Source organism: Myodes glareolus, chromosome 18 (genome assembly GCF_982192425.1).
Source record: "Myodes glareolus chromosome 18, mMyoGla1.1, whole genome shotgun sequence".
Taxonomy (NCBI): Eukaryota; Metazoa; Chordata; class Mammalia; order Rodentia; family Cricetidae; genus Myodes; species Myodes glareolus.
Genome location: NC_142043.1, coordinates 32,100,953 through 32,128,393, shown reverse-complemented (window position 1 = coordinate 32,128,393; position 27,441 = coordinate 32,100,953). Strand labels below are relative to the sequence as shown.

The 27,441-nt window shown below is 42.2% G+C and overlaps 1 protein-coding gene across 6 annotated transcripts in view; it reads right to left on the bottom strand.

Annotated features, from left to right (window-relative positions):
- Rab23 (RAB23, member RAS oncogene family) overlaps positions 1-15,101 on the bottom strand; it is a 37,506-nt gene extending 22,405 nt beyond the window's left edge. The window contains exons 1-5 of one of the 6 annotated variants that reach the window (XM_085679486.2): positions 14,845-15,099; positions 7,636-7,732; positions 6,680-6,780; positions 5,735-5,959; positions 3,131-3,216 (exon numbers count right to left, since the gene is read on the bottom strand). In XM_085679486.2, the coding sequence (XP_085535612.1) occupies positions 3,131-3,216; positions 5,735-5,889 (241 nt within the window). In that variant the 5' untranslated portion in view covers positions 5,890-5,959; positions 6,680-6,780; positions 7,636-7,732; positions 14,845-15,099. Of the gene's footprint in view, positions 1-3,130; positions 3,217-5,734; positions 5,960-6,679; positions 6,781-7,635; positions 7,733-14,492; positions 14,647-14,844 lie in introns of those variants that run through there. The other 5 variants (XM_048430424.3, XM_085679487.2, XM_085679485.2 and 2 more) reach the window with 5 other exon arrangements.
- Between the last annotated feature and the right edge of the window lie 12,340 nt (positions 15,102-27,441).

Below are 27,441 nucleotides of genomic sequence, written 5' to 3'. Positions count from 1 at the left end.
TCCCAAAGAAGAAAAAAATGTACAAATTAACATCACCAAAACTAAACTAACAGGAGATAGCAATCACTGGTCATTAATATCCCTTAATGTAAATGGACTCAACTCACCTATAAAAAGGCACAGGCTAACAGATTGGATACAAAAACAGAATCCATCCTTCTTCTGCATACAAAAAACACATCTCAACCTCAAAGACAGACATCGTCTCAGAGTAAAAGGTTGGGAAAAAATATACCAATCAAATGGACCTCAGAAACAAGCAGGTGTAGCTATCCTAATATCTAACAAAATAGACTTCAAGCTAAAATCAGTCAAAAGAGACAAAGAAGGTCATTTCATATTAGTCACAAGAAAAATCCATCAAGAGGAAATTTCAATACTGAACACATCTATGCCCCAAATTTAAGAGTACCCTCATATGTGAAAGAAACACTTCTAAAGCTTAAATCATACATTAAACCCCACATAATAATAATGGGAGACTTCAACACTTCCCTCTTACCCTGGACAGGTCAATCAGACAAAAAATGAACAGAGAAATAAAGAACTAACAGATGTTATGCCTCAAATGGACTTAACAGACATCTATAGAATATTCCATCCAAACAGAAAAGAATATAGCTTCTTCTCAACACTTCATGGAACTTTTTCAAAAATTGACCACATACTCGGTAACAAAACAAACCTCAACAAATACAAAAAAAAAAAAACTAGAATAACCCAATGTACCTTATCAGATCACCATGGTATAAGACTCGAAGTCAACAGCAATACTAATTCCAGAAAACCCACAAACACATGGAAATTAAACAATGCTCACCTGAATCATCAATGGGTCAAGGAAGAAATAAAGGGAGAAATTAAAGACTTCCTAAAATTCAATGAAAATGACCATACAAGATACCCGAATTTATGGGACACAATGAAAGCAGTGTTAAGAGGAAAGTTCATAGCACTAAACGCCTACATTAAGAAGCTGGAAAAAATCCCACACTAGTGAATTAACAGAACATTTGAAAACTTTAGAACAAAAAGAGGCAAACTCACCTAAGAGAGCTAGATGGCAGGGAGGGGAGGAGAGAAAAATGTAGAGATTAATAAGTATCAATTTAAAAAAGTAAATAAGAAAGGAGTGCTAGTGGCTCTCCCAGAGGACTTAAGCTTTACTCCCAGCACCCATGGTGTGCAGTTCACAACCATCTGAAACTCCAGCTTCATGGGATCCACATCTTCTGATCTCCCTAATCTCTGAACACATGTGACACACGTGTGCATGTGCACACACACACACAATTATACAAATACTAAAGGGGAAGAAAACACAAAAGCCAAACACTAGATATATCAGCCTTAATCCAGGGTAGGCCCCACTTTTTTTAGAGACAGGGTCTCTCTATGTCTCTATGTGGTCCTGGCTGGCCTAGAACTCATTATGTAGATCAGGTTGGCCTCAAACTCATAGATATTAGCCTGCTTCTGTCTCCTGGGTGCTAGAATTAAAGGCATAAACCACATCCAGCTACGATCTTAAATATTAACAGCTAAAGGCTACGTTACTTCCAGATTTCCATATTAATCAAATTAATACACCTTGTTTGAAAGTGCTTTTCTGTTTTCAGCGATCTTATGGAACCCCAAGAAACCACAGAGGGATGCTGAATAAGGCACTTCTCAGATGTAAGCTCAGCTGCTGCTGCTGTGTCTTCCTTGATTCGGTCGGTCCTGTGACAAATGCTCGCCTGTGGAATCTACAACAGAAGCTGAAACAACTGCAGGACCACCAATTTCCTACCCTCCTTGCCATTTTAACAGAACCGGATGAAGAGTTAGTTACATTATTAAGATGGGCCTTTAATAGGATTCTATTTATAAACTTAAGGCCGTTTTAAGTTAAAATGATATATTTACAGAAACCAAAGCTATTTAAAGCCTTTTTAGCCAAAGGAAACAGTAGAAAGTAATTTAAACATCATGTTTAGAATGTAAGCAACATTGTGGTCTTTTTTTTTTTTTTTTTTTTTAGTTCTGGCAAAGAACAGATTTTATAAACATAATAAAGAGAAACAGTATGATTTGTGGTTAACTAAAACCACTGAAGTAGAGATGCCCAGTGGTTAGTGCTGTAATCTCAGTACCCAGGAAGCTGAGGCAGGAGAATCTAACAGTATATGCCTAGGCTCCAATCCCCAGCAGCACCAAAAAATAAAATAAAACAGCACAAAATAAAAAAGTAAAACCCAAGTCTTATACAATTATGGAAAGAAAATAAGCCAGATGCCAACATTACCTGGAAGAAGCCAAGAAAGGAGCTGATGGGCCAGTTCCTGGCTGATCCTGTCTCCATGGCCTATAGGCGTATTATGACTTTAAGGTGGGACAATCTGTCTATAGCACAAAGCTCTGTTTCTTTACAAGACCTTTAAAAGGATACTGAACTAGAGTTTTTGAAAATTCTCTATTACCAATTTTTTTTTTTTTGAGACAGGTCTCTCTATATATCCCTGGATGGCCTGAAACATAGACCAGGCTGGATTCAAACTTCCCATAACCCTCCTGCTCTGTCCCTGGTTCCGCCTCCTCCGTGCTGAGATGACAGGTGTACGTCACCACACCTGGTCAGCACTCCTGCTATTGCTGCCATTCTTTCCTGGTTCTGGGTACTGAACGTTGCTCAGTGCATGCTAGGTAAGCACTGTAACGAAGGGCTACACTCCACCTATTTTATTCTTAAAGAGAATCAAATAAAAAACAGTGTGCAGGTTGGTACTGTCAACCTGACACAAACCTAGACACGTCTGGCAAGAGGGAATCGTAGCTGAGGAAATGCCTCCGAGACTGGTCTGTAGGGAAGTCTGTAGAGCATTTCTTAATTAATGACTGGTGGGGGGCAGCCCAGCCCACTGTGGGCACGTGCGGGCCAGTACGCAGCATTCCTCCATGGTCTCTGCCTCAGTTCCTACCCTGACTTCCCTCTGTGATAGAGTATGACCTGAGTCCTGTAAGATGAAACAACCCGTTTCCTCCCCAAATTACTTTTAGTCATGGTGTTTATCACGGCAACAGAAACCCGAACTAAGACATGAAAAATGCACGGTCCTTCATCCAGCCAAGAGTAAGTTTCATATTTTACCTCGATAGTACGCCTTCGTTATTGCATCAAATTCCTCCTGACCTGCGGTGTCCCATAACATTAGCCTGACATCTTCATCGTTAACTCTGAAACAAGAGATGAATTTAGTCCATACAAGATGAAAAAGATTCATGTACATTTTTATTTTTCAAACCAAAAGTCTGAAAGCTCTATGGTTCATTTCACTCTGAAAGTCAGAGTAAAATAACTCTAAATAGGTTCCCCAGTAGTGAAGGTACAGTGAAGACACTACACTCTGCCTGCCTGTGTTGTCTACAACGACAGCTGTAGAACTGGGAAAGGGGAATCCTTGGGTCAGATCATTTTCTCCTCTCACTACACCTACACCAGTCTGAATGGGTTTGGTGCCCTATCGATGGGATGAGAACAGGGAAGGAAGAACCTCAGGAGCCATGGTTATATCTCTATGTGGTGCTGGAAATTACATCCAGCACTCATTGAGTGCCAGTCAACGCTAGTCACATGCTTTACCACTGAGCTATGCCCTCTGCTGTCAAATGTTATTGGGAATATTAAATTATCAAATACAGAGCCATCCTATTTCTGGGGACAATACAAGGTCAGGTTCCTGAGCGCCAGCTCGGATGCATGCCTGTAATCCCAGCACTGGATTCTAAGACAAGATAACCTCGAACTTGTGTTATGTTAGTAGACATCATCTCAAGACAAAAAAGGAAGTACTGGTTCTTTTTCATTAGTTGATCAACATCTAACCTTGTTTTATGTGTTTCTACTTAAAGATATCTTATTACATGGTAATTCACTGAGCTGATGCCCAGCAGCAGTAGAGCGAGCACTGTAACTCCGGTATGAACACTGATCTAACACGGTGTTCTTCTCATAAGGCACACATAGCCTTCCTGCACTCAGAAGCACCCCACAGAGCTGCAGCAGTACAGCTCTGTGTGACATGTGTGACAGCCAAATCACCAGCACGAAAGGAGAGTGTGAAAACGTGCACTACACAAAAACAAAGCAGGACATGTTTATTGTATCCGGGCTAAAACAAGAAGTAGCACAGCTGGGAAAGTACATGCTGGACAACTCCTGTGTTTTTGTAGCCCCTGTCCATTCAGCAAGTGACCACAAAAGCAGTGACTCTGCGACTTCAAATAGTTTTTAGCAAGGAGGTGACTTTGCAAACAAAGAGCCTATGAGTAAGGGCGGGAAGATGGCTCAGTGGTTACAAGCAGGCACATACTACCCTTACAAAGCACCTGAGTGCAGTCCCAGACCCATGGAGAGCGGCTCACAACTGCCTGAATCTCACGCTCCAGGGGACTCTGGCCTCTGCTGGCCTCTGCAGGCCTCTGCATTCATGGGCACATGCCTACTCACCAGCACACAATTAAAAATGAAACCCTATGAATAATAAATATCAACTAATATCTAAAATATTAATTTTTATTTCCGGTACAAGTACAAAATACAAATACCATCAAGACAAAACAAGTCCTCTTAAAGTATGTTTTAAGGTGGCAAACATGGATGTAGCACAAGAGCATACCAGGCAGACCAGAATCAATGAGGACCACTATCTCTGCTGCAAGTTAGTAAGTGGGCAGCGAGTCAGGTACAACCCAAAGGAGCTGGAGGGTCTCAGTGTTGGTGAACAAAGCATCACTCCAGTACTTTAGAGTCCAGGTGGGTTTCCTGAAAGAGGGCTTCCTTCTGTGAGCAAACTGAATACTCCTAAACCCAACTGCTTTTATTTCTTCAGGATAAAGGTGTATTACTGTATCTCTAACTTCTGTCTACTGGTGTTCAGTTTTTTGAAGGAAACACCAGGTGTGGTAGTGAGCAAATGTAATTTTGGACACTCAGAAGGTGGAGGCTGGAGATCAGGATTCAAGGCCAGCCTCTGCTACAGAGCAAGTTCACGGCCACACTCACCTACTTGAAACCCAGACTCAAAAAAAAAAAAAAAAAAAAAGAAAAAATTTAAAGAAAGAGACAATCTAAACAAAAGGAGCCTCTTAAGTGAAAAATTATAAGACAGTTGAAATGTTCCTTCTAAACAACACAGCACAGAGAGAACAGTCACTAATAGGACATACAGAAGGGAGAGGGGAAGGAGTAAAGAGGAAAATGAAAAACATTAGAGGAAAGGGGAAAATTACAAGAAAAGAAGAGTCAAAGATTAAAGTATATGATAAAACAAAAAACTAAACAAACAAAACAAAATAAATAAAACAACCCCCTGAGAACTACCTCAGGCTGGCAGATGGCAGACACCTAAAACCTTAGCACTCAGGAGGTCAAAGGAGGCGCAGCTTGAGCGACAACAGTAAGAACCTGTCTCAGAAACAAAAATAAGGGCCTGGTATAGTAGCAAAGCCTGTGCAATCCAAGTGCCTGGGAGGAAGGAGGAGGATCAGGAGTTCATGGCCAGTGTGGGCAAAAGAAGGCCTTGTTTAGAAAACTGAACAAATCAAACCACCACCAACAAACCCAACAGCACTAACTGCTTTGTGAGCCACTGCCACTTGCTGCCTGGCTTGGACAGCAAAGCAGGTTCTCATGCCAGTGGAGTCTTAGACACTTTGCAAATCAGAACCAAAGGATAAAATGCCAAGTACATACTGAATCTGTCGCTCCAAAAAGTCAACACCAATGGTTTTCTTGTAGTCTTTTGTAAAAATGCCTTTGCAATATCGCTGAATCATACTGGACTTTCCAACTGCCCCATTCCCTACGACCACCATCTTGATGGCTACTTCCATATCTTCCTCCAACATTTTTGAAACAGAAGCGGTTTCAGGATCAGCTCTAATTCCAGGTGATCAGATCGTCTCTGCAAGCCTATAACTTAAAGTAAAAGTATTTTTATCAGGAAACAATCACATTACATTGTAATAATCTGTCAAAGGCTGAGGCTCCCAATCCACCGTTTTCCATGTTAACCTCAGAAGGGTAAAGACTGGTACCTTATCCGCACAATCCTTTTAGACACAAAGATTTGGCATTGAAGTTGAAGAATTGAATTTATTACTTAGTCTCTTCAACACTCAGCTTTCTGGCAACAATATCCATCTCACAGAGTTGTTGACCAAGGATACGTGTAAAAACTTTAGCAACGTATGAGTTACACAAGCAAACACTCATTTTATGTGATACAATCTCACAGGATGTAAAAACAAATGGATTATTAAAAACAAAACAGAGAACACTTCTCAACCTTAGAGGTACCTTTTAAAGAAACTACCCCAAAGAAACGTTTTGTGTAATGATATACAGTCAGGCGTCACACTGAGCTCTTGGTTAATTGTTTCAGCGCTCACATTACAATGAGCGCCACACAAATTACCCAATACTACAGATTGTTTGGTTTGAGACCAGTTATAGTTTACCAGGTAATCAATGTAATAGAATATGCATACCTCACATTAAAAATAGAAAGTCAATTTCCTATAGTTCTTAAAACACCATGCCTACTTGGCTATTATATTTCGACTCTTGTAACTGAAAACCTATTACTACATAGACTGAACCTGAAATGCAAGAATATATCTAAGGCTTCAGACTCACCCCAGCATGAGTCTTAGCATGGTCCTAAGAATCTTCTAGAAGTATTTCTGAGAAGATCTAGCCATACACAGTCAGAAACTTCACAGCAGTAGCCTTTGAATCTAGTTTGGAAGAGAAGCACAAGCTGGGCATGGCGGTGCAAACCCGCAATCCCAACAATCAGGAGGCAGCGGAAGGAAGACCATCACAGGTTTAAAGGCGGCCTGGTCTACAGTGAAAACATGTCTCAAAAACAGAAGAGTACAAACAAGAAAAACCAAGAGGCACACAAGGCACATCTTAGGCTTCCCTTCCAGAAAGATGCTTGCGCTGCCACCTTTGGTTCCACCACTGCCCGTGCCTTTCAAGGCCACACTTCCCTGAGACAGGACAACCAGAGTGAGGCCATCTGTGCTTAGTGTGGGTTCCTCTTTGCCCTGGGCTCTCCAGCCAAGCAGCGGCAGGCTGGAGCTCCATCCTCCAAATCCTTCTTTTGCAGGTATCAACCGGACACTGCAATCTGAAGGTGTTTCTCTTCAGCCTTCCCAAGAATTTCCCCCATAAGCCTCTTATACTGTTAATTTCATCTTGGCATTGCTTCTTGGAGAGCCCAGATGGATACGCTCCCCCACTGGACTTTATAATCAAGTAAATGTTAGAACCAGGAGTCTATGCTAGTGCCTCTGGACTGTGGCTGATGCCGGAACCAAGCAAGACTTTAAAGGGCAGTGATGTTTGGTTCCTGTGCTCTGAAAATGTGATTTCAGGGCTCTAGGATGAAACCAAGACTTCATCTAGCAGCCTCTGACTACCGGTCTCCAAAATGCTCAGGAGCACTGCCAAGTCTAGCAGGAACGGCAGCAAAGCCATTGTCTCAGCCCTCATGAGGCTAACTGAGACTGGGCCAGGCCAGCGTGGGCTACGCAGTGGGATGGCATCTCAGAAAGCAAAGTAACACTACAAACTACAATTCTTACCAAGATGTGGCCTTGTTCATCTAGCTGTACTGCACACTGGCTCAGCTTTAGGGCGTCAGCTTCCTCTGCTGCACCTCACAGTTCTTCACCCTAGAAGCTGTTAAGTTCCAAAAAGAAGAAAAAAATGATAAAGTCTACAACAAAATTCCAGCAACAAAAACCTTGAATTTTAAAATAAATAAAAAAATTGAATTTTGTCCTTTTAAAAATATATATTCAGTCAGGCAGTGGCAGTGAACGCCTTTTAATCCCAGCATTCAGGAAGCAGAGGTTGGTGGATCTCTGTGAGTTCAAGGCCAGCTTGGTCTACAGAGTGAGTTCCAGGACAGCCAGGGCTACACAGAAAAACCCTTTCTTGAAAACACACACACACACACACACACACACACACACACACAGAGTCTCTCAGACTCTGTTACACAAATGGCTCAACAGTTTAGATACACACTTTACAACCATGGGACCAACCCTGAGATCCCAACCCTGGGTAGCAAAGTTGGGTGTCTCCCACATAGCTATAATCCCAGATACAGGGAAATTGAAGACAAAGGAATTTCTAGGGCTTGCTGACTTACAGCCTAGCCAAGAAAACAAAAGTCCCGGGTTCAGAGCGAGATCTCCTCTCAACATTACAGGTGGAGAAAGATGCAGAAGCGCACCTGATGCCCTCATCTGGCCTCCGTGCACACACAGACAACGGGACAAGCACTCACAAGTGCACAAATACATACGTATACAGACAAATAAGGAATATAAATACATATACTTTAGAGACACTTTTGTTCCACTCTCCAAGTGTAACTAAAACCTCTGCACATCACATAAAGCACACATAGGCCTCTGAAAAACAGAAAGGAGAACTGGCTATAGGTTGCAGATACAAGGAACAAAACAATAGTGAATGTACTTTGAGCTCTTTGTATCTTTTACTTCTCAAACTAGATTATGAAGAAGTCAAATAACCAACAAACAAAAAAATCTCAATGAAAGGCAGCTCTCTTTGGCCAAAGGGCCAGGAAAGGGGCAGCTGAGCAAGGAGCCAAGACAGAAAACACCCTCATGATGACACTGTGTACCAAAGGGCAGCTTACATCTCCAAGGGGAATGAAGCAGGTCGTTCCTTTCCACACACAAAACCACCACTGCATCACTGGAGACCACACAGGGAGGTGGGATGCCCACTCCGCCCACCTCGCTTCTCACCTCCATCACACCTCCTCCTTTTCTGGAGAACTGTCAGAGGCCTATCAGAAAGCATCAACTTTCACCTTCCCATCCAGTGCGGTGCTAGTGGGGACCATACGAGGAACAGTACTATGAAGTGCCTCTCCTCTTCCCAAGCAGTAAACCTGGTGGGTGCCATCATGGGTGCCTCTTAATGGAGGATCCCTTTCCACCCTCAGTTTCAGTGGACAACAAGTCTTAGCCAAGAACAATGTATGGAAGAATCAAGAGTTTACACGTGAACATTCTAACTACAACACTAGACTGTCACTAGACAAGAGTCAACGGCAGAATGGGAGAACAAAAGAAAGGGGTAAATTTGATCGTGCAATAGAAAATATCCAATATGAACAACACAGCACACTGAAGGAAAAAAGGCAGAGCCTCAAAGACCCTGAGAAACAGAATTTAACGCTGCTGCCACCAGAGTTATGACAAGAAAGGAGCAAAATGGTGAGGCTGAGAGGCATCTGAAAAACTAAAGACCGAAACACCCCAAATTTAGAAAAACCACAAATTCAAAGAAGCTAATTGAATCCCAAACCAGGCAGAGCTAACAAAATCCAGACCCAAGAAAGAGCGAATATGGCAAACGGAAGACACACCTTCAGAGCACCGACAGACGGAGTGTTTCGTATTTATCAAACAGCAAGAGAGGGGCAGGAGATTTAGCTCAGAGGCAGGGGCATGTTTTTATGCACAAACCCCCAGCATCAAAGCCTCCTGCCTCTGAGGGAATTAGGAAGGGTGGTCTTCCTGGAAGAAGTGTGTCAGGAACTACAGGCAAGCGCCACCATACCTACTACATATAGATCACATAACATCAACCGTAAAGGTCAAAAGAAAGGGCACGTGATTTTGTGGGCACTAAAAGAGATGATCTGTCAATACAGAGCCACGGCCCATTCAGGAGAGAAAGAAGAGTCAGGACAGCTTCTGATCCGGAGAAACAGAGATTGCCACAGTCTGCAGCAAAGAACAAAAAGACATTCCTGAGGCAGAATCCTGGACTATCAAAAGGATGTGCATGGCAGATAGAAAAATACTGCGAACTGCAACAGACTTCTTGTTTCTCTCTTTACAATGCGTGTGAAGAAAATAATTAAGACAATTAAGATAAAGAAATGGAAAGAGGATTTTATACTGGAACTGACAGAACACTAACTCCGATATGCTTTATCATATACACATATATCTGTGTATATGCACACACAGTGTAACACCCAGAACAATCATTCAAAAACTCCTACAGATGTACTAAAGAGTCTAGATAGAAAAAAAGTTACAGAATCAAATCAATATCAATATTTACAGAACTCTCTCCACAACAGAATACACTTCCTGTCAAGAATGCACTAAGTGGAGCTGGGGAGATGGCTCAGCAGTTAAGAGCACTGGCTGCTCTTCCAGAGGACCCAGATTTAATTCCCAGCAACCATATAACAGTTCATAAATGTCTGTAATTCCAGTCCTGGGGATCTGATGCCGTCTTCTGGCCTCCATGGGTACCAGGAAACACACACAGTATACAGGAGTATGTGCAGGCAAAACACTAACATTTTTTTTAAAGGATTAGAGTGCACTGAGTATGTTTTCCCAAGACAGAACATATTCTGAGCCATGACAGAAAGCAGCTGTGAAATGGCGTCTCCTCAGAGTGTCAAAGGACGCGTTCACAGAATCCACCAGCGCAGCTGCCTAAAGATGAGCTAAGCAAGGCCAACACCAATGGACATGCTAACACAGACTCTCACCAGCACAGCTGCCTAAAGAGCTAAGCAAGGCCAACACCAACGAACATGCTAACACAAACTGAGGGACGCTCACAGGCCTCAACCCTGCACAGAGAGCTATTGGCACCTAAGGAATGCTGAGAGCAGGAGAAACAGTTTTACCAAGAGAAGCACACGCCAATTGCTTACCCAGTATCAGATGGTGAGCACTGAAAACAAAGACATACAAGAGATATTATATGGGCTGAGGAGGCTGTATTCAGACACACGCAACAATAATTAAATAAAAAGAAGTCATGGATTTCTTTTTAAAGACTTATTTATTTATTTATTTATTATGTATGCAGTGTTCTTCTGTCTGCATGTATGCCTGCAGGCTAGAAGAGGGCACCAGATCTCATTACAGATGGTTGTGAGCCACCATGTGGTTGCTGGGAATTGAACTCAGGACCTCTAAGAGCCAGTGCTCTTAACCTCTGAGTCATCTCTCCAACCCAAAGCCATGAATTTGAAAGAGAGCAAGATGGGGTACATGAGAAGGACTGGGGGGAGGAAAGAGAAGGGAGAAATGGTAAATAATGCAATTATAATTTTAAAAATAATATATACATATATTTAAGAAGGAAGTGTCAACAAGATTAAAATACTGAAAACAATAAAGTGTATTCACTGAACATAACAGACTCACACCAGAAACCAGTGACAGAGTGAATAGGAAAACCTTGACATTTTGAGATGAAAAATTTCTAAGGATCCACAGATCGCAGAAGCCTAGAGAAAAGTAAGTAACTGGTATAGCTGTAATCTCAGCACTTGTTGGAGCAGAGGCAGGAAGACTGAGTCTGAGGCTAGCCTAGGCTATATGGCTAGACCCTGTCTCAAGAAAGAGAAGTAATATCTAATATAATCTACTATAATTATGAAGTATAATAATAGAAAAGTACAATGTGGGACTCTGTGGGATATAGTACGGCAGTGCAGGAAAACGTTCCAGTAGGTCAGAGTGGAACTCTCAAGAACCTCAGCTTTGAGCTACTCAGGAGGCGACGGCAGGACAGCAAGCTCCAGGCCTGCTGGAGACCACCCTAGTCATTCTCAAGATCCTATGTCACAATGAGAAGTACAAAGAAGACTGGGCATGTCGATCAGGAGCACAGCACTTGCCTGGCATGCCTAAGGCTCTAGGTTTAACCCTCAGAATCATCATAGAATAAAATAAGGTTGAAGGAAATTGTATTGTCCAACTTAAAACAGTATAATTCGAAATCACCCAGGAGAGAGGACTCAAAGCTTCACAAATGTAAAGCTTCACCTTACACAATGAACCTCAAATGCACCACAAATGTAAACTTACAGCTGGGAAGAGCAAGTCTATAGGAGAATAGATTTCTGACTGGGTTTAAAGTCTCAGGAAACCAGAAGATACAACATGAGGGGAAAACTGACAAACTAGACATCAAAACTGAAAACATGGGGCGCTGTTCAGTGGTTCTCAACTGTGGGCCGTGACCCCTTTGGCAAACCTCTATCTCCAAAAATATTTACATTGCAATTCATAACGGCAGTAACATTACAGTTATGAAGTAGCAACAAAAACAATTTTATGGTTGGGGGGTCACCTCAACATGAAGAACTGTATTAAAGGGTCGCAGCTTTAGCAAGGCTGAGGACCACTGTGCAAGATGATGGCTCAGCAGAGAGAGCTGCAGGAGGCAGGTGACCTAATTCAACACCCAGACCCCACAGCGAAGGAGAGAGCTGACTTCTGAAAGCTGTCTTCTGTCCTCCAGGTCTTCACATGACACGTGCACACCTGCCCTCACACACGTCATCTATGTGCACAATCACAGTAAGATAACTTCAAAACACAAAAACATTCACCAGGAATGGTAGCACACGCCTGTAAACCCAGTATTTGGAAGGTGAGGCAGGAGGATCAGAACCTCAAACTCATCCTTGTTCAGAGTTCCAGGCCAGTATGGGCTAATGAGGAAGTCTCAAACCAACAAAACCAAACAAAACCAAACAAAACCACCTAAGCAACAACAAAGAAACAGCCCAGAAGGGCGGTGCACGCCTGAGATTCCTGCACTTGAGAGGCTGGGACAGGAGGCAACAAGTTCCAGACTACTCTGTGTACATATTTTGAGGACCCTTTCTCAAAAGCAAATAAATAGATACAAACATGTGTTTCAAACGATAACGAATAAGGAAGGCAATGAATAGCCAAGACAGCGACGAGGAAAAAACACTTTTAAATTCCGTTACCTGACATAACCGGTATCTAGAGCGTCGGAAAGAACCCTCAGGCTCAACACAAGGGAATGCAGTCAAGTTAAAACAAGCAACAGCTGTAGACAGTACACACAAGAGTGTGCGTGGCACATGGCACACAGGCATTCAATGACTGTGGCTGTTAGTTAAAGGCACATGCAACCCAATGGCTCACCAGTGTGTGTACGGACAAACAGAAAAGAGGAGGAGCAACTGAACTGGGAGGAATGGAAAATAACAGAGCCACTCTGGAAAACAGTTTTCAGAGCTGAAGATACAACTGAAGACCTGAATTACTATATAATCCCCCAATCCCACACAACTCAATACCCTACGGAAATAAAACTCAAGATCACACAAAAATCTGTAGAACACACACATACACACAAAATCTACAACCATACCACCCTGGGCACATCTCATCTCAGAAGCTAGGCAAGTTGGATCTGGTTAGTACTTGCATGGGAGATTTATTTACTTTCATCTTAATATATATTAATGTATTCATGTTTTGCCTGCATGTCTGTGTGAAGGCATCATCAGATTCCCTAAAACTGGAGTTTTAAGCGGATGTGAGCTGCCATGTGGGTGTGGGAATCTAGCCCAGGTCCTCTAAAAGAACCTTAACCAGTGCTCTGAACCAAGGAGCCATTTCTTCAGCCCCATCACAACCCTATACATGATCTCCTAAAACTGAAAACTACCCAAATATCCTTCCGTGGGTGGATAATATAATTGGATATATTTGGCAGATTCACCTAACTAATACTACTTAGCAATTTAAAAAATACAGGAAACAATGTGGGAAGAGACAATTGGCTCAGTGGGTACATTGTTCCCTAACTCCACAAAGCTCTGGATTCCATGCCTAACACCACACACACCTGGCACATATCTGTCATCCCAGCACGTGGGAGGTGGGACCTGAAGAATGATAATCTTATGATTGTCTGAGAGCTTGTCTCAAAATAACTAGATAGATAGAAAGCCCCCCCAAATAACCAATATGGATGCATCTTGAATCTCAAGGGCACTATACACAGTCAGTTAAAGAGTTATCGACACCCCAAACTGTTACACTTAAATGACATTCTGATACCATAAGTAATTCCGAGGAATCAGGAGTAAGACATATCATATAAAGAAACAGTATGAGGTTTTAATAGATAGTAGGACTGGTTTTATAGCCTGACTGCATTGGTGATTACATGAAACTAAAACTCCAAAAGGTTATTTTTACCATATAAGTTAAAAATAATAAAAGTTAAAGACGTGGAAGCAGATTATAGCTCCGGGAATTACTGTTGAGATTCTCAGAAACCAGAGTTAAAACATTGCATCTCAGCATGCAGAAGAAAGAGGCAAGTGGATCTCTGGGTTAGAGGCTAGCCTGTCTACATAGCAAGTTCCAGGCCAGCCAAGGCAACACAGTCCCAAATCACACACATCAAAAAACAAAACAAAACATAAAAACTGCATCAAAATAATTATGTCCTTAGAACGGCACAAGTCTGAGTATAATTAAAAACAGACAGTAATTATAAATATCCTTCCCTCTCAACTTAATTTTAAATCCCTTGGCAACCAATACAGCCTTTCGCTGTAGCAAAGGATGGTTCAACTTACTAATGAGAGGGCTGCTGGGTTTGGTTTTTACCGTGCAACAGCCTGGACGTTTGAAAACGCGCAGGGACTGTTCTTGTCGCGCAGCCCCGTGCGGACGTCGCCTCGCCCGCCTGAGTGAAGTTCTCACACCCTCGGCTTCCCGCTCCATGGAAACGGCGGCGACCGACCTGCGGGCGGCGGCTGGGATGGAGGGAACAGAGCGGTCCAGTCCGTCCACGCTCAGGCATTCCCCACGAGGACCCGGGTGGAGAGCGCCGCCCGCCGCAGCCGCGGTCCCCGCCCACAGCGACTTCCCGGCACCGCCACCCGGGAGCCCGCAGCCCCAAGCCGAGGCCGCGCAGGCCGCACTCACCTCCTGCCCGCAGCCCGGAACCCTCGGCACCGAGCCCGCAGCCCGGACCCTGGAACCCAGGGCACCTAGTCCGGACCCCACAGCCCGCAGCACCGAGACGGGCTCCTCCCCGCCGACGCCTCGCACCCGCTACGCTCCTGAAGAACAATTATGATTTTCTAGCGAACTTTCCTAGTATCCCGGCTCACGAAGTCAATCGTCGCTGACTCCGGCTAGGATGAAGGGCGCGCCAGGCTCCCGCCTGCCGCGCTGAGGAGCATGCGCCGCCTCGACTGCGCATGCTCCGCACCGGCCCCGCCCTGCGCTGGCCGTGGAGGAGCGGACTTGGTTTGCAGAGCCTCAGGCCTCTGGTACCCATGGAGACCAAGGTGCGCAGGATGTGCAAGCCTACTGAAGGAGTTCTCTGTTTCCTTTCCAGGAGCCCCAGAAATCGGCCACTAATTGGGACGCACCTGGTAGCGTCGAAGTGGCGGAGTGAGCAAAACAGTGTTGAGTGAAGACGAACTCATGCAGCTGACAGGGTATGAGTGGACAAAACAGAAGCCAGAGATCCTTAGCGGTTTAGAACCAACTGGCAAAGGAAACGGTCCTGCAAAGAGCAATCCAAACTTGCTATAGATGTGATTTTACACCACATGTCTGTGATCCTAGGACCCTAGCAATTTGGTGGCAAGAAAATCGGGATTTCAAGACCAGCCTGGACTACAAGAGACTCCGTCTCAAAATAAACTTGTTTCTGTTGCTTCTGTATACCTCAAAATAAATCAAAACAAAACAGAACATGGCGGTAGAAAATGCCAAATGTTGACAAGAATGTGAAATAACCGAATTTGATCGTGGTGCTGGAGCAACACCTTTGAAAAACAAGGACAGTTTGTTACAGTTGTGACCCACTGGATGTACAGGAGGTGTCAGACCGCCCATGGCTGCTTCTGTCCTAATAGTCCTCAAATGGGAATAACCCAAAAGACCATTTAAAAAAGACTAAGAAAACTTTTCACTGTGCAATGGAAACACTACACAGTAATACAAAGTACTCTCTGAAGTTGTAGTTAACAACACAGGAAGTGACAGAAACTCACAGTTGAACATAAAATGTTAAACACAAAGGTACATGTTAAGTCCATTCCCCCCCTTTTTTTGTTTTGCTTGTTTGTGGCGTTTTGGGTTGGTTGTTTGTTTTTTTTTTTGTTTTGTTTTGTTTTTGCGACGGTCTGGCTATGTATCTGAGGCTGGCCAGGTATATGCCATACAGCTAAGGCTGAAGTTCAACTCCCCATCCTTCTGTGCCAACCTCTTTCATGCTGGAATTACAAACCTGTCTTCATTCCCAGTGTTCAGTTCATTTCTGTTGGCAACTCAAAAGTCTTGACACTAAAAGGTCTCTGAACTAAATGGGTTTGTGCAGTTTTTGCATTATAGATGGGGAAAAAAACCCGACCTGGTCCTGGCATAAGCCCCCCCCCCCCCACAACTAGCAGCAGAGCTAGACAAAAGAGGGGACCTGAAAGTCAAGAGCATTTGAAATGAAATTTTGACACTGGTCATCGTTAAGACAGTCTGTCCGATCCCTTTTTGCTTCAAGCCCATCCTACACAATGCCGTGAGCACTGGAGTCCTAGGGTTTTGGGTCGTGGTTTCACCCTTCATTCAGGAATGTGGAAGAGGCCTGGTCTGAGCCTATAGCAGTTAGCTGTTAGGTTCTCTCACTGCCACTTGCCCAGACCTGGGCCCCCTTCATCCTCTGGTCCTTGTAATTAAATATAGGACATCTTGCAATTTTTCACTACAAAGAACAAAAACGGAAAGACTGAGAGGCAAGAAGTTAAAGGTTAATAGTCATGGGATGTGCAAGGAATTGTGACTGAAAGGAGGGGCTTCTGGGGTGCTGGGAAGGTAATCTCCACTAGTCTTGCTGCTAGTAATGTGTGTGTGTATTTGTGAACGTTCAAACTTTACTTTCTATAAACCCAGGGCCTCATTCCTGCCTGTCAAGCATTCTACCTTTATGCAATAATAGCAACTCAATCTCTACCCCCATTCATATATTTTCTATATGAGAATCATACTTCACATATAGAATTTTTTAAATGAAAATTTTCAGATTTAAATATTAGAGATTATTTATCCATGATAAAAATAATCTTTTGAGACGTGTTAAGTCAGTGGTAAGTTTAACTCTTTGATTTTTGTTGGAAGTTTTAAACCATTTTTAAAAAAAACTTATATATTTAACTTTATTTTATGTGCATTGGTGTGAAGGTGTCAGATTCCCTGGAACTGGAGTTATAATTATAGGCAGTTGTGAGCTACCTTGTGGGTGCTAGGAATTGAATCCTGGTCCTCTAGAAGAGCAGCCAGTGGTGCTCTTAACTGCTGAGCCATCTCTCAGCCCCCAGGTTTTACCTTTTTTTAATGAAGTTTATAGAATTGGAGTTTACTAAGAAAACATTTTAATATAGATGAGCGTTAAGGGAGGCAGAGGCTCCAGGAAAGGACAGTGTGGCAGTGTTAAATGTCAACTTGACAAAACCTAAAACTGCCTGGGAGATGGGCCTCTGGGCACGTCTGTGGGGGATTATCTTGGTGGAGTTAATGAACTGGGAAACCCCTTCCGCTGTGGGTGGTCCTTGTTCCTGTCTGGAATTCTGGGCTGAACAGAGACAGGGAATGGAGCAGCAGCATAGCATTTTCTGCTCTACTCCCAGGTGGTTGGCTCAGCTGCTCAGGCTCCTGCCTTTGATTCTGCCACCACGATGGATGACACAGCCCTAACTGTAAGCTAGGAATAAACCTTATCTCCCTTAAGTTGCTTTTATTCACCCATTTCTATCACAACAGCAGGAAAGGAGACTAAGACAATATTAAAGGTCGTGGCGACACACCACTGTAATCCGAACTCCTACAGGCAGAGTCAGGAGGACTGCTTCAAATCTGATGCCAACCTGGTCTACATAACAAGTTCCAGGCCAAACAGGATTATGTCTCAAAAAGTAAAATAGTAAATAAGTAAATAGCGAAGGAAAATGATAGCATCACATGCCCTAGAGTGATGAAAGACTTTTCAAAAAAGTCTTGAAGTTTTTTGTTTAAGTGTCATAATAATGCACATATGATTTTGATGGCATTGAAGTTGTGTTGTTTAAATAATTTAAATGATTAGGTTAAATGCTTGGGGTTCTTTGGTTTGGATTTTGTTGGTTTTTGCAAATGAAATCTCAGGGTGGGCTCAGGAGCACTTTGGATAAGATTACAGGCTGATGAGACAATAGCAGGTCAAAGGGGTCCAAGAAATCCTTACTATTCCAGAATTACAAGTGTGGGAAACAATGATCCTCACTTCATAATAAGAGCACTGGAGACATCAAGTAGAGAAAGTGAGCGAGTTTCTTTTACAAAGTTGCAAGGCTGGGCCTCAGCCTAGAATGGCAGGAACACTGATTGAGTGCAGAGAAGTGTTTTCAGTGCAAGCAGGTAACCCTCCCTCCATGTCCTCTTACTGACCATCAAGAAGGTCCCGGAGAACTCAGCATTCCCGCCTACATTTCCCCTTTCCTCTCTCTGTTTTACAACCTATTTATTTTAAAGCTTTGAGGCACAGGCCATTGCAGCAAGCTTGGCTACTAGTAATTTTCTAGTCTAAACTCCTAATTTAGCTGAGGGGGTAGCTTAGCAGGTTTGGGGTGGAACGTATGTCTTAAACATTAGGACAAGATTTGTAATCTTTTTTTTTTTTTTTTGTAAAATTTCATTTATTCTCAGCCAATCAGGGTGAGGGAGCCCTGTAGCACGAATAATAAAAACCCAGAGACAGATAATTTTGGTTCAACCTGAAGATCAGAAAAGCAAAGCAGCCAAGCTGGTAGAGAGCTCTTACCTCTAAGAAATCCTCAGACTGAATGAGAGCGAGGAGTTCCTGTCTCATCCCGCCTTACATTCCTCTCTAGTGCTGGGATTAAAGGTGTGCACCACTACCACCCAGACTCTATGGCTAACTAGTGTGACTGCTGGGATTAAAGGTTTGTACCACCACTGCCTGGCCTGTATGGCTGACTAGTGTGGCTGTATTGTGTCCTGGTCTTCAGGCAAGCTTTATTTATTAAAATACAAATGAAATATCACTACGTTTACATCCTGAAGAGGCTAATTTATATGCCAAGATTCTGATGGAATTATTGTTACATCTGCATCTGTGTCTACCAGACCTTCAATGCCAACATCATTTATTTGTATTTTTAATTTTGATTTTAATTTTAATCTTTATTTTTAATTTGTTCATGTATAGAAGTTTGCCAAAATACTAGCTTTAGGGTTTCCCCCGAATTTTTTGTTCTCTTTTCTATAGCTGTTCTATTATCCAGAGCGGCATGGTTTCTTACAGTAGTCCTTAGATTCTTTAATTGCTCTGGGAAGGAGTTTCCTCTACTATGACAGGAAATGACTGAACTGGATTTGGCACAGGGGCCTACGAGAGGCCCCTCACAGAGTTTCCCAAGGGCAAAGGATTACCATGAATATTCCCCATTGACCCACATTCATTTGGCCAATGCCTGCCCTTGCCACACTTTCTGCTTAATCCAGAAGGGAGGGGCGTTCTGAATGAATTATTCTTGGAAAAAAACATTGTTTCTAGGAACACTCTATCTAAAAAATCCCCTTTAAAGTGACCTTGTTTGTCACAATTATAACATTTAACATTTCAGTTTTTCCTTAAACTTCTGTAAATCACCTCTCCTATCTATGCACCATCATCATGTTTATGAGATTTAATATTAATTGTTAATATTGAATATTAATTAATTTTAATATTAATTAATCTCAGATCCACACCTCCAGAGATGTTGACTTTACTTTTAGTGGCCTAAATATCCTTTTGCATAGAGAATTGGCGTTCTCAAAAGCCAGAGATTCAAGTATTATTTGTCTAGCTTCTGAATTTGGTATCGTTCTATTTACTGCTGAAGTCAATCTTTGTAAGAAATCTGTAAGGCTTTCTTTGGGACCCGTGTAACTTTAGTAAATTACTCAATTTTCTTTCCTATTTCTCCAGTTCTGTCCCAAGTATTCAAAGCTGGTGTGCTGCATAAATCATATACACCTTGCCTTTCTATAGTACCATATTGTCCTCCAAAAACTTAATCTTGGGAGATTTCTCTAGCTTTACTCTGTTGTTCAATAATCTTAGCTTCTTCTCTGAACCAGGTACACTATTGTAATTGTGGACCAGGCTCTAAAACACCTAACACCTATCCAGACATTGGAAATAATTCTATTACAAACTGACCACAAGTTTGACATTTGCTTCACAAAAGGTGAATGCTTGCCATATGAGACTATTGCTTTCTTGAATCTCCTTAAATCTAACAATGGCACAATAGTCCAGTTAGCTGTAACAGAGCCTCTGCTGTTTGACAATTTCTGTAAGGTTACTGGATATATTAAAGTTGGTTGTCTCAAAAAGTTAAAATCAAGACCAGATAAACAAATTAAATAGATCTATAACCCCTAAGGAAATAGAAAGAGTCATCAAAAATCATCCAACAACAACAACAAAAGCCCAGGACCAGATGGTTTCAGTACAGAATTCTATCAGAATTTCAAAGAAGAGTTAATACCAATGCCCTTCAAAATGTTCCAAATAATAGCAACTGAAAGAATGCTACCAACTTCTTTTTACAAGGCTACAGTTACCCTGATACCCAAAACCACACAAAGGCACAAGGAAGAAAGAGAATTGCAGAGCAACCTCCCTCATGAACACTGATGCAAAACTACTCAACAAAATATTGGCAAGCCAAATCCAAGGTCATATCAGAAACATCATCCACCATGATGAAGTAGGCTTCATCCCAGAGCTTCAGGGATGGCTCAACATACGAAAATCTGTCAATGTAATCTACCATACAAACAAGCTGAAAGAAAAAAACAAACACATGATCACTTCATTAGATGCTGAAAAAGTCTTCAACAAAATCCAAACCCCCTCCTGATAAAGGTCTTGAAGAGATCAGGAATACAAGGAACATTCCTAAACATAATAAAGGCATTATATAGTAAGACAATAGCTAACATCAAACGAAATGAAAACTCAAAGCAATCCCATTAAAATCAGGAGCAAGACAAGGATGTACATTCTCTTAATATCATCCAATATAGTACTTGAAGTCTTACCTAGAGCAATAAGACAACAAAAGGAGATTAAGGGGATACAAATTGAAAGGGAAGAAGTCAAACTTTTTGCTATTTATGGATGATATGATAGTATACAAAAGTGACCCCAAAAATTCTACCGGAGAACTCCTACAGCTGATAAACACCTTCAGTAATGTGGCGGGATACAAGATTAACTCAAAGAAATCAATAGCCCTCCTATATACAGATGATAAACGGGCTGAGAAAGAAATCAGAGTAACATTAACCTTCACAATAGCCACAACATAAAATATCTTGGGGTAACTCTAACCAAACAAGTGAAAGACCTGTATAGTAAGAACTTTAAGTAATTGAAGAAAGAAATTAAAGAAGATATTGGAAACTGGAAAGATGTCCCATGCTCTTGGATAAGTAGGATTAACATAGTAAAAATGGCAATCTTACCAAAAGTAATCTATAGATTCATTGCAATCTCCATCAAAATCCCAACACAGACCTCAAAAGAACAATACTCAACTTCATATGAAAAAACAAAGATTCTGGGATAGCCAAAACAATCCTATACAATAAATGAACTTTTGGAGGTATCACCATCCCTGATTATTATAGAGCTCTATTGTAGAGCTACAGTAATGAAAATAGCTTATATTGTCATAAAAACAGACAGCAGACCAATGAAATAAAATTAAAGACCCTGATATTAATCCACACACCTATGAACACCTGATTTTTAACAAAGAAGATAAAATATAAAATGGAGAAAAGAAGCCTCTTTAACAAATGGTGCCCATATAACTGGAAGTTGATATGGAGAAGAATGCAAATAGATCCATATCTATCCATGCACAAAACTCAAGTCCAAATGGATCCAAGACCTCAATATACATCCAGATACACTGAACCTCATAGCAGACAATGTGGGAAGTACCCTAGAATGCATCAGCACAGGGGACCACTTCCTAAATATAACACTAGACACTGAGAACAACAGTTAATAAATGGGACCTCCTGAAACTGAGAAACTTCTATAACGCAGAGGCCACTGTCAACAAGACAAAATGTCAGCCCTCAGAATGGGAAAAAAATCTTCCACAGCCCCACATCTGTTAAAGGCTGATCTCAAAAATATACAATGAACTCAAAAAACTAAACACCAAATATCAACTAACCCAATTAAAAAATGGGGTACTGATGTAAACAGAGAATTCTCAACAGAAGACCTCAAACTACTGAAAAATATTTAAGGAAATGCTCAACATCCTTATCCATCAAGGAAATGCTAATCAAAACAACTTTGAGATACCATCTTACACCTGTCAGAATGACTAAGATAAAAAACACTGATAACAGCTTATGCTGTGGAGAGGGGGTGTGGAGAAAGGGAAACATGCATCTGTTGTTGGTGGGAGTGCAAACTTGTACAGTCAATTTGGAAATCAGTATGGAGAGTTCCCAGGAAATCGGGAATCAATCTACCTCAAGACCCAACAATACCACTTTTAGGCATATATCCAAAGGAGGCACACTCATACCACAAGGACATTTGCTCAACTAAATTCATAGCAGCATTGTTTGTCGTAGCCAGAACCTGGAAACAACCTAAATGCCCCTCAACCGGAGAATGGATAAAGACAATGTGGTACGTTTACACAACAGAGTTCTACTCAGCAATAGAAAAACAATGACATCTTTAAATTTGCAGGCAAATGGATGGAAGGTAAAAAAAAAATCCCGAGTGAGGTAACCCAGACCCAGAAAGACAAATATGGTATGCACTCACTCATAAGTGAATATTAGGCATAAAGCAAAGGATGACCAGCCTACAGTCTACAACCTCAAAGGAGTGAGGTAACAAAGAGGGCCCTAAGAGACATACATGTATCCACCTAGGAAGGGGAAATAGACATGATCTCCTAAAACCTTCATCCAATAACTGATGGATGCAGTTGGAGAGTGGTTAGTTGCAGAACTAACCACTGACCAGAGCTCCCAGAGTTCTGTCGAAGAGAGGGAGGAGCAATAATATGAGCAAAGGGGTCAAGATTACGATGGGGAAACCCACAGAATAAGTTGACCAGAACTAATGGGAGCTCACTGACTCTGGACAGACAACCAGGAAACCTGCATAAGACTGATCTAGCCCTCCTGAGAGCAGGTGACAGTTGGTTGCTTGAACAGTGCAGTGGGACCAGGAGCAATCTCTAATGAATGATCTGGCTTTTTGGAGCCCATTTCCTGTGAAGAGAAACCTTGCTCAGCCTAGATATAAGAGGGAGGGCCTTGGTCCTGCCTCAAGTGGTGATGTGACAGAATTCGTTGACTCCCCATGAAAGGCTTCACTTTCTCTGAGGAGCAGATGGGGGTTGTGTGAGGAGAAGGTGGGGGAAGCAGGAGGGAAGAGAGGGGGAAGTGGGATTAGTATGTAAAAAAATAAAAATAAATAGAAACACCATGGAAGCAAACCTCTGGACGTGTGTGATAGTTTATACTGATTGTCAATTACACAGGATATACAATTACTTGGGGGACAAGTCTTCAGGTATATTTGTGAGAGATTTTCTAGAATAGGTCAACTGAGTTACAAGACCTATTCTCCTGGTCAGAATTAAGAGGAAAAAGTGAGCTGAGCACCAGCAGCATTGCTTCCTCCCTGTGGATGGAGCATCAGTTGTGTGTTACTGGGGTGGTGCTCTCCAAGGTACAGAATTTTAAGCTCTGAGTTGTAACCATCAGAAATTAGTAGCAGTGAACTCAGGGCCAGTTGATTTCATTTATCTAGCAATAAATAGTAATTTGTATCTTGTGCACTTAATCTGTGTGTTGGGTGATGATGAAAATTCATCTATTAAAAAAATTACTTACCTTACCCAGCCTTGACATAGGGGTCCTACCTCAACTTGATATGCCATGCTGTGTTCAAGCCCATGGGAGGCCTGTCCCTTTCTGAGTGGAGGTGGAGGAGGAGTGGGTGGGTGGGGAGGGGAGTAGATGGGAGTCAGGGAGGAACGGAAGGAGAGGAGGGCAGGGAAACTGTGGTTGGAATGTAAATAAAGGAAAAAATGTTAAAAAAAAACTAAACAAATGAAAAACAACTGCTTATACAAGCAAAGTGAAGAGAGTACCAAGATTTAGGACTGAATTCATGAAATGAAAGGAAGTCGTTCTTATTGCAAATATATTGTCTCTTTAGTGTTTCTGTGTAAGTGAAGTAATGCCCTGCATACAAAGACTACCACATCTGTCCCTTTAATACCTGTGATCAAGTTACCTTCCACGGCAAAGGGACTTTTCAAATGTGGGTAAGGATCACGAAATGAGAGGTTTTCTGAGTACCTGTGTAAGCGCAGTGTAATGACAAGGAGTCGTCATACGAGTGAAGCAGAGGGTCCGAGATAAGAAGACAGGCACTGTGTGTGAAAATCAAATGTCCCCACAGGCTTATGTGTTTTCACTCAGGCCCAGGTTGGTGGTTGTGTCTGGAAAAGCTATGGGAGCTTCAGTGGAGTCCTTTGAAACTAAAGGCCCAGGTGCCAAACTTGGAGCTCTGGAATTTAGTGTTTGTCCTGTTGGCTTTGGTTTTACTTTGGTCCAATATGGCCTCACTATGCCTGCATTCCTTTCTTTAGGATGAGATTGTATATTCTGTACCATTGTTCGTTGAAATTATGTAATTTTTAAATGATATAGCTAAAAGCCTGCCTTAAGTCCCAGAAGAGACTTGGCACTTTGTGCTTTTAAATAGTGTTGGGGCTGACAAAGACAGTGGATACTTTTGAAATGGGTAGAAACTCATTTTTCATTGTGCAATGACCATGAGCTCTTGAGGGCTCCAGGTGGAATGTTGTTCTTTGGATATTAAATATTCCCCATAGGCACATGTATTTGAAAACCTGGTCCTAAGCTGGTGACTCTGTCTGGGAATGTTAAAGAACCTTTGGGAGGTGGAGCCATGCTGGAGTCCCTGGGGCAGGCTTTGAGGTTTCCTAGCTTATTCTCTTTCTGCTTCTTGTTTGCAAAGCTGGCCTCACACTCCTCCTTGCTGGGGCTTCTCTGTGCGGTGGGAAGAGTTGCGTTTCTAGGATCCAAAGCTGCAACTCCCGAAAGGCCCTGACCCTAGGCCATTACTGGCTCTCTCAAATATAGTCCTGATTTTGAGAAGGATCTCTCTTCCTTCCCCATAGGTCAGGGCCTTGGGGAAAGGGAAAATCCATTTTCTCTAATGGAGTTTCACTTGGGTATATTAACCACACTTCAGGGTAAGCCCCATGCCCAGAAGTAGTTGGCTAGCATGAAGTAAACTCAGTGATATTTTTATAGACTTTTTGTCTCATTTTTGTTTTGTTTGGGCATTTTTTTCTTACTAATCTTTTATTTGTTTATTTTAATATACATTTTTGTGGTTTTGAGAGGGCATTTTTTGGGTGTATTTGTTGTTTTTGCTTTTGTTTCTTTTAAAGAGAGAGGAATAAAGAACATAAATTTTCAAGGAGAAGGAGATAGGGAGGGTCTGGGAGAAATTCTGGGAGAGGGAAAAACATGAACTAAATAGCCTTTAAGATACCAGCCCACTTGGGTGTGGTCTCTTTTGTTTAAAAAGCAGCGGTAGCCCTGCTCTCCCTCTCTTGCTTCCAACTCAGCTTCTGGTTACTAGACTCTGTTCCTGGGCATGCAGAGGGCTGTTGTCTAGGACAGTGATCTGTAAGCTTTCCCCTTAAATAAATAACCCTTTTATTAATCATAATTCCAAACTGGTGTGGGATTGTTTTGTGACTTACGTTTACAACATGTTGAAGACAGAACTGATCAACTGAGGAAGCCAAGCTTGTGCCCAAACAAAGCAAAATGTCCTCTATGACCAAAGCAAGCAGTATCTTCAGTAATAGGATCTTATCTAGTTCTTGGGAAACCCAAAGCATTTCAATATTCGTATCATTTGGGGGCACCTCAGGGTCTTCCCTGACTACCAACTCATGGGGAGGCAACCTGTCTTTGGCACTGAATTTTTATTATATACCCTGTGGTTTTCCATCCACTCGTGGGGCTTTGATGGTTAAATTCTTCATCTTCTGTTTTTATCATTCTTCCAGGTGCTTTCCCAGCCACTCAGAAGTTATTACATCACTCACATAGTGAAATTTTTCTTCAAGGGGTGGAGGATACGGTAGCTCTGGGGATCCACAATGGCCTTCTAATCGCATACCAATTGGTCATGGGAGTCAGCAGCTAAGGGGATACCAAAAAAAATCAAAAACAAAACAAAACAACAACAAAAAAAACTTGTTAGCAACATCCAACATAGCAAGGAAAGGTTCCATTGTGTGTGTGTCAGTTCTTCCTTGAAAAGATTGGTGTGGGCCATAGCAGTGTGGATGGGAGGTACCACCTTAACCTTCTACAATGTACATTTTCCAATGAGCAGTCTGACCTCCTCCTCTTGGGATGCAATTACTGGCATCTTGAGCATCCCTTCACTCCCAAGGATCCAGAAGAGTGGATTTGTGCTGCAGTGATCTGTGTATGGCTAATAGGGAGCAGAGTCACGTTCTCTCCTGCCTTACTGTGTGGGTTTCCTGAATCTCATACTCTCTGAGCTGGCTGGTGCTTTTCCATTATCTACACCTGGTCTGGAAAGGGCTCTTGGCTGGGTAAACAATCTCCATCACCAGAGAAGGACTATACACAGCCTACTCAGGGGGAGAAAATTGCTCACTTCTACAGACAGCTTAGCAACCTGGGACTCTGCCTGGCTTGAGTTACACATACATCACTTCCCTAACAATGCACTCAGCAACATGGGTCATCCACCTAGACTTAGTCACACACACACCTCCATTTCAAACAATGAAATAAGTAACTCCTTCCTATCAGCCCTTTAGCAACTCTCCCTTTGTGGTTAGTTTTCATTCAAGCATGTTTTGAAACACATTCAGGAACTAGAGGCAGGAAGAAGCTAATCCCTCTTGGACTGGTTTTGGATGTATGTGTAATAAGACAGCTTGTGCCCTTAGAGCAAATTTTTGTGGGTAAAACTACTTATCATATGATGGTTCTGTGGCCAGGGATGGAGGGTCATGAGGGTCTGGGAAACTAAAGAAGATGTACAGAGTGGGCAGATGTGCCATAATCTGTTCACTCCAGGAGAAGGTGCACACTCTTGGGTTCAAGGATGCTTATGTAGGATCACACAGAAGTGGCATCTGGTTAGAACCGGTTATATAATGAGTTATTTAACAGTCACATTAGTTGCTTACTCATCTTTCCTAAATATCCAGTAGCTGTCAACTTCACTAAGTCATTCTGGAAATCTACAAAAGAGCAATCTTCTTTTATTAACCAGGGTTCTCTGGAGTAACAGAATTGATAGAATGAAACTCTATCTATCTATCTATCTATCTATCTATCTATCTATCTATCTATCTATCTATCTATCTATCATCTATCTAT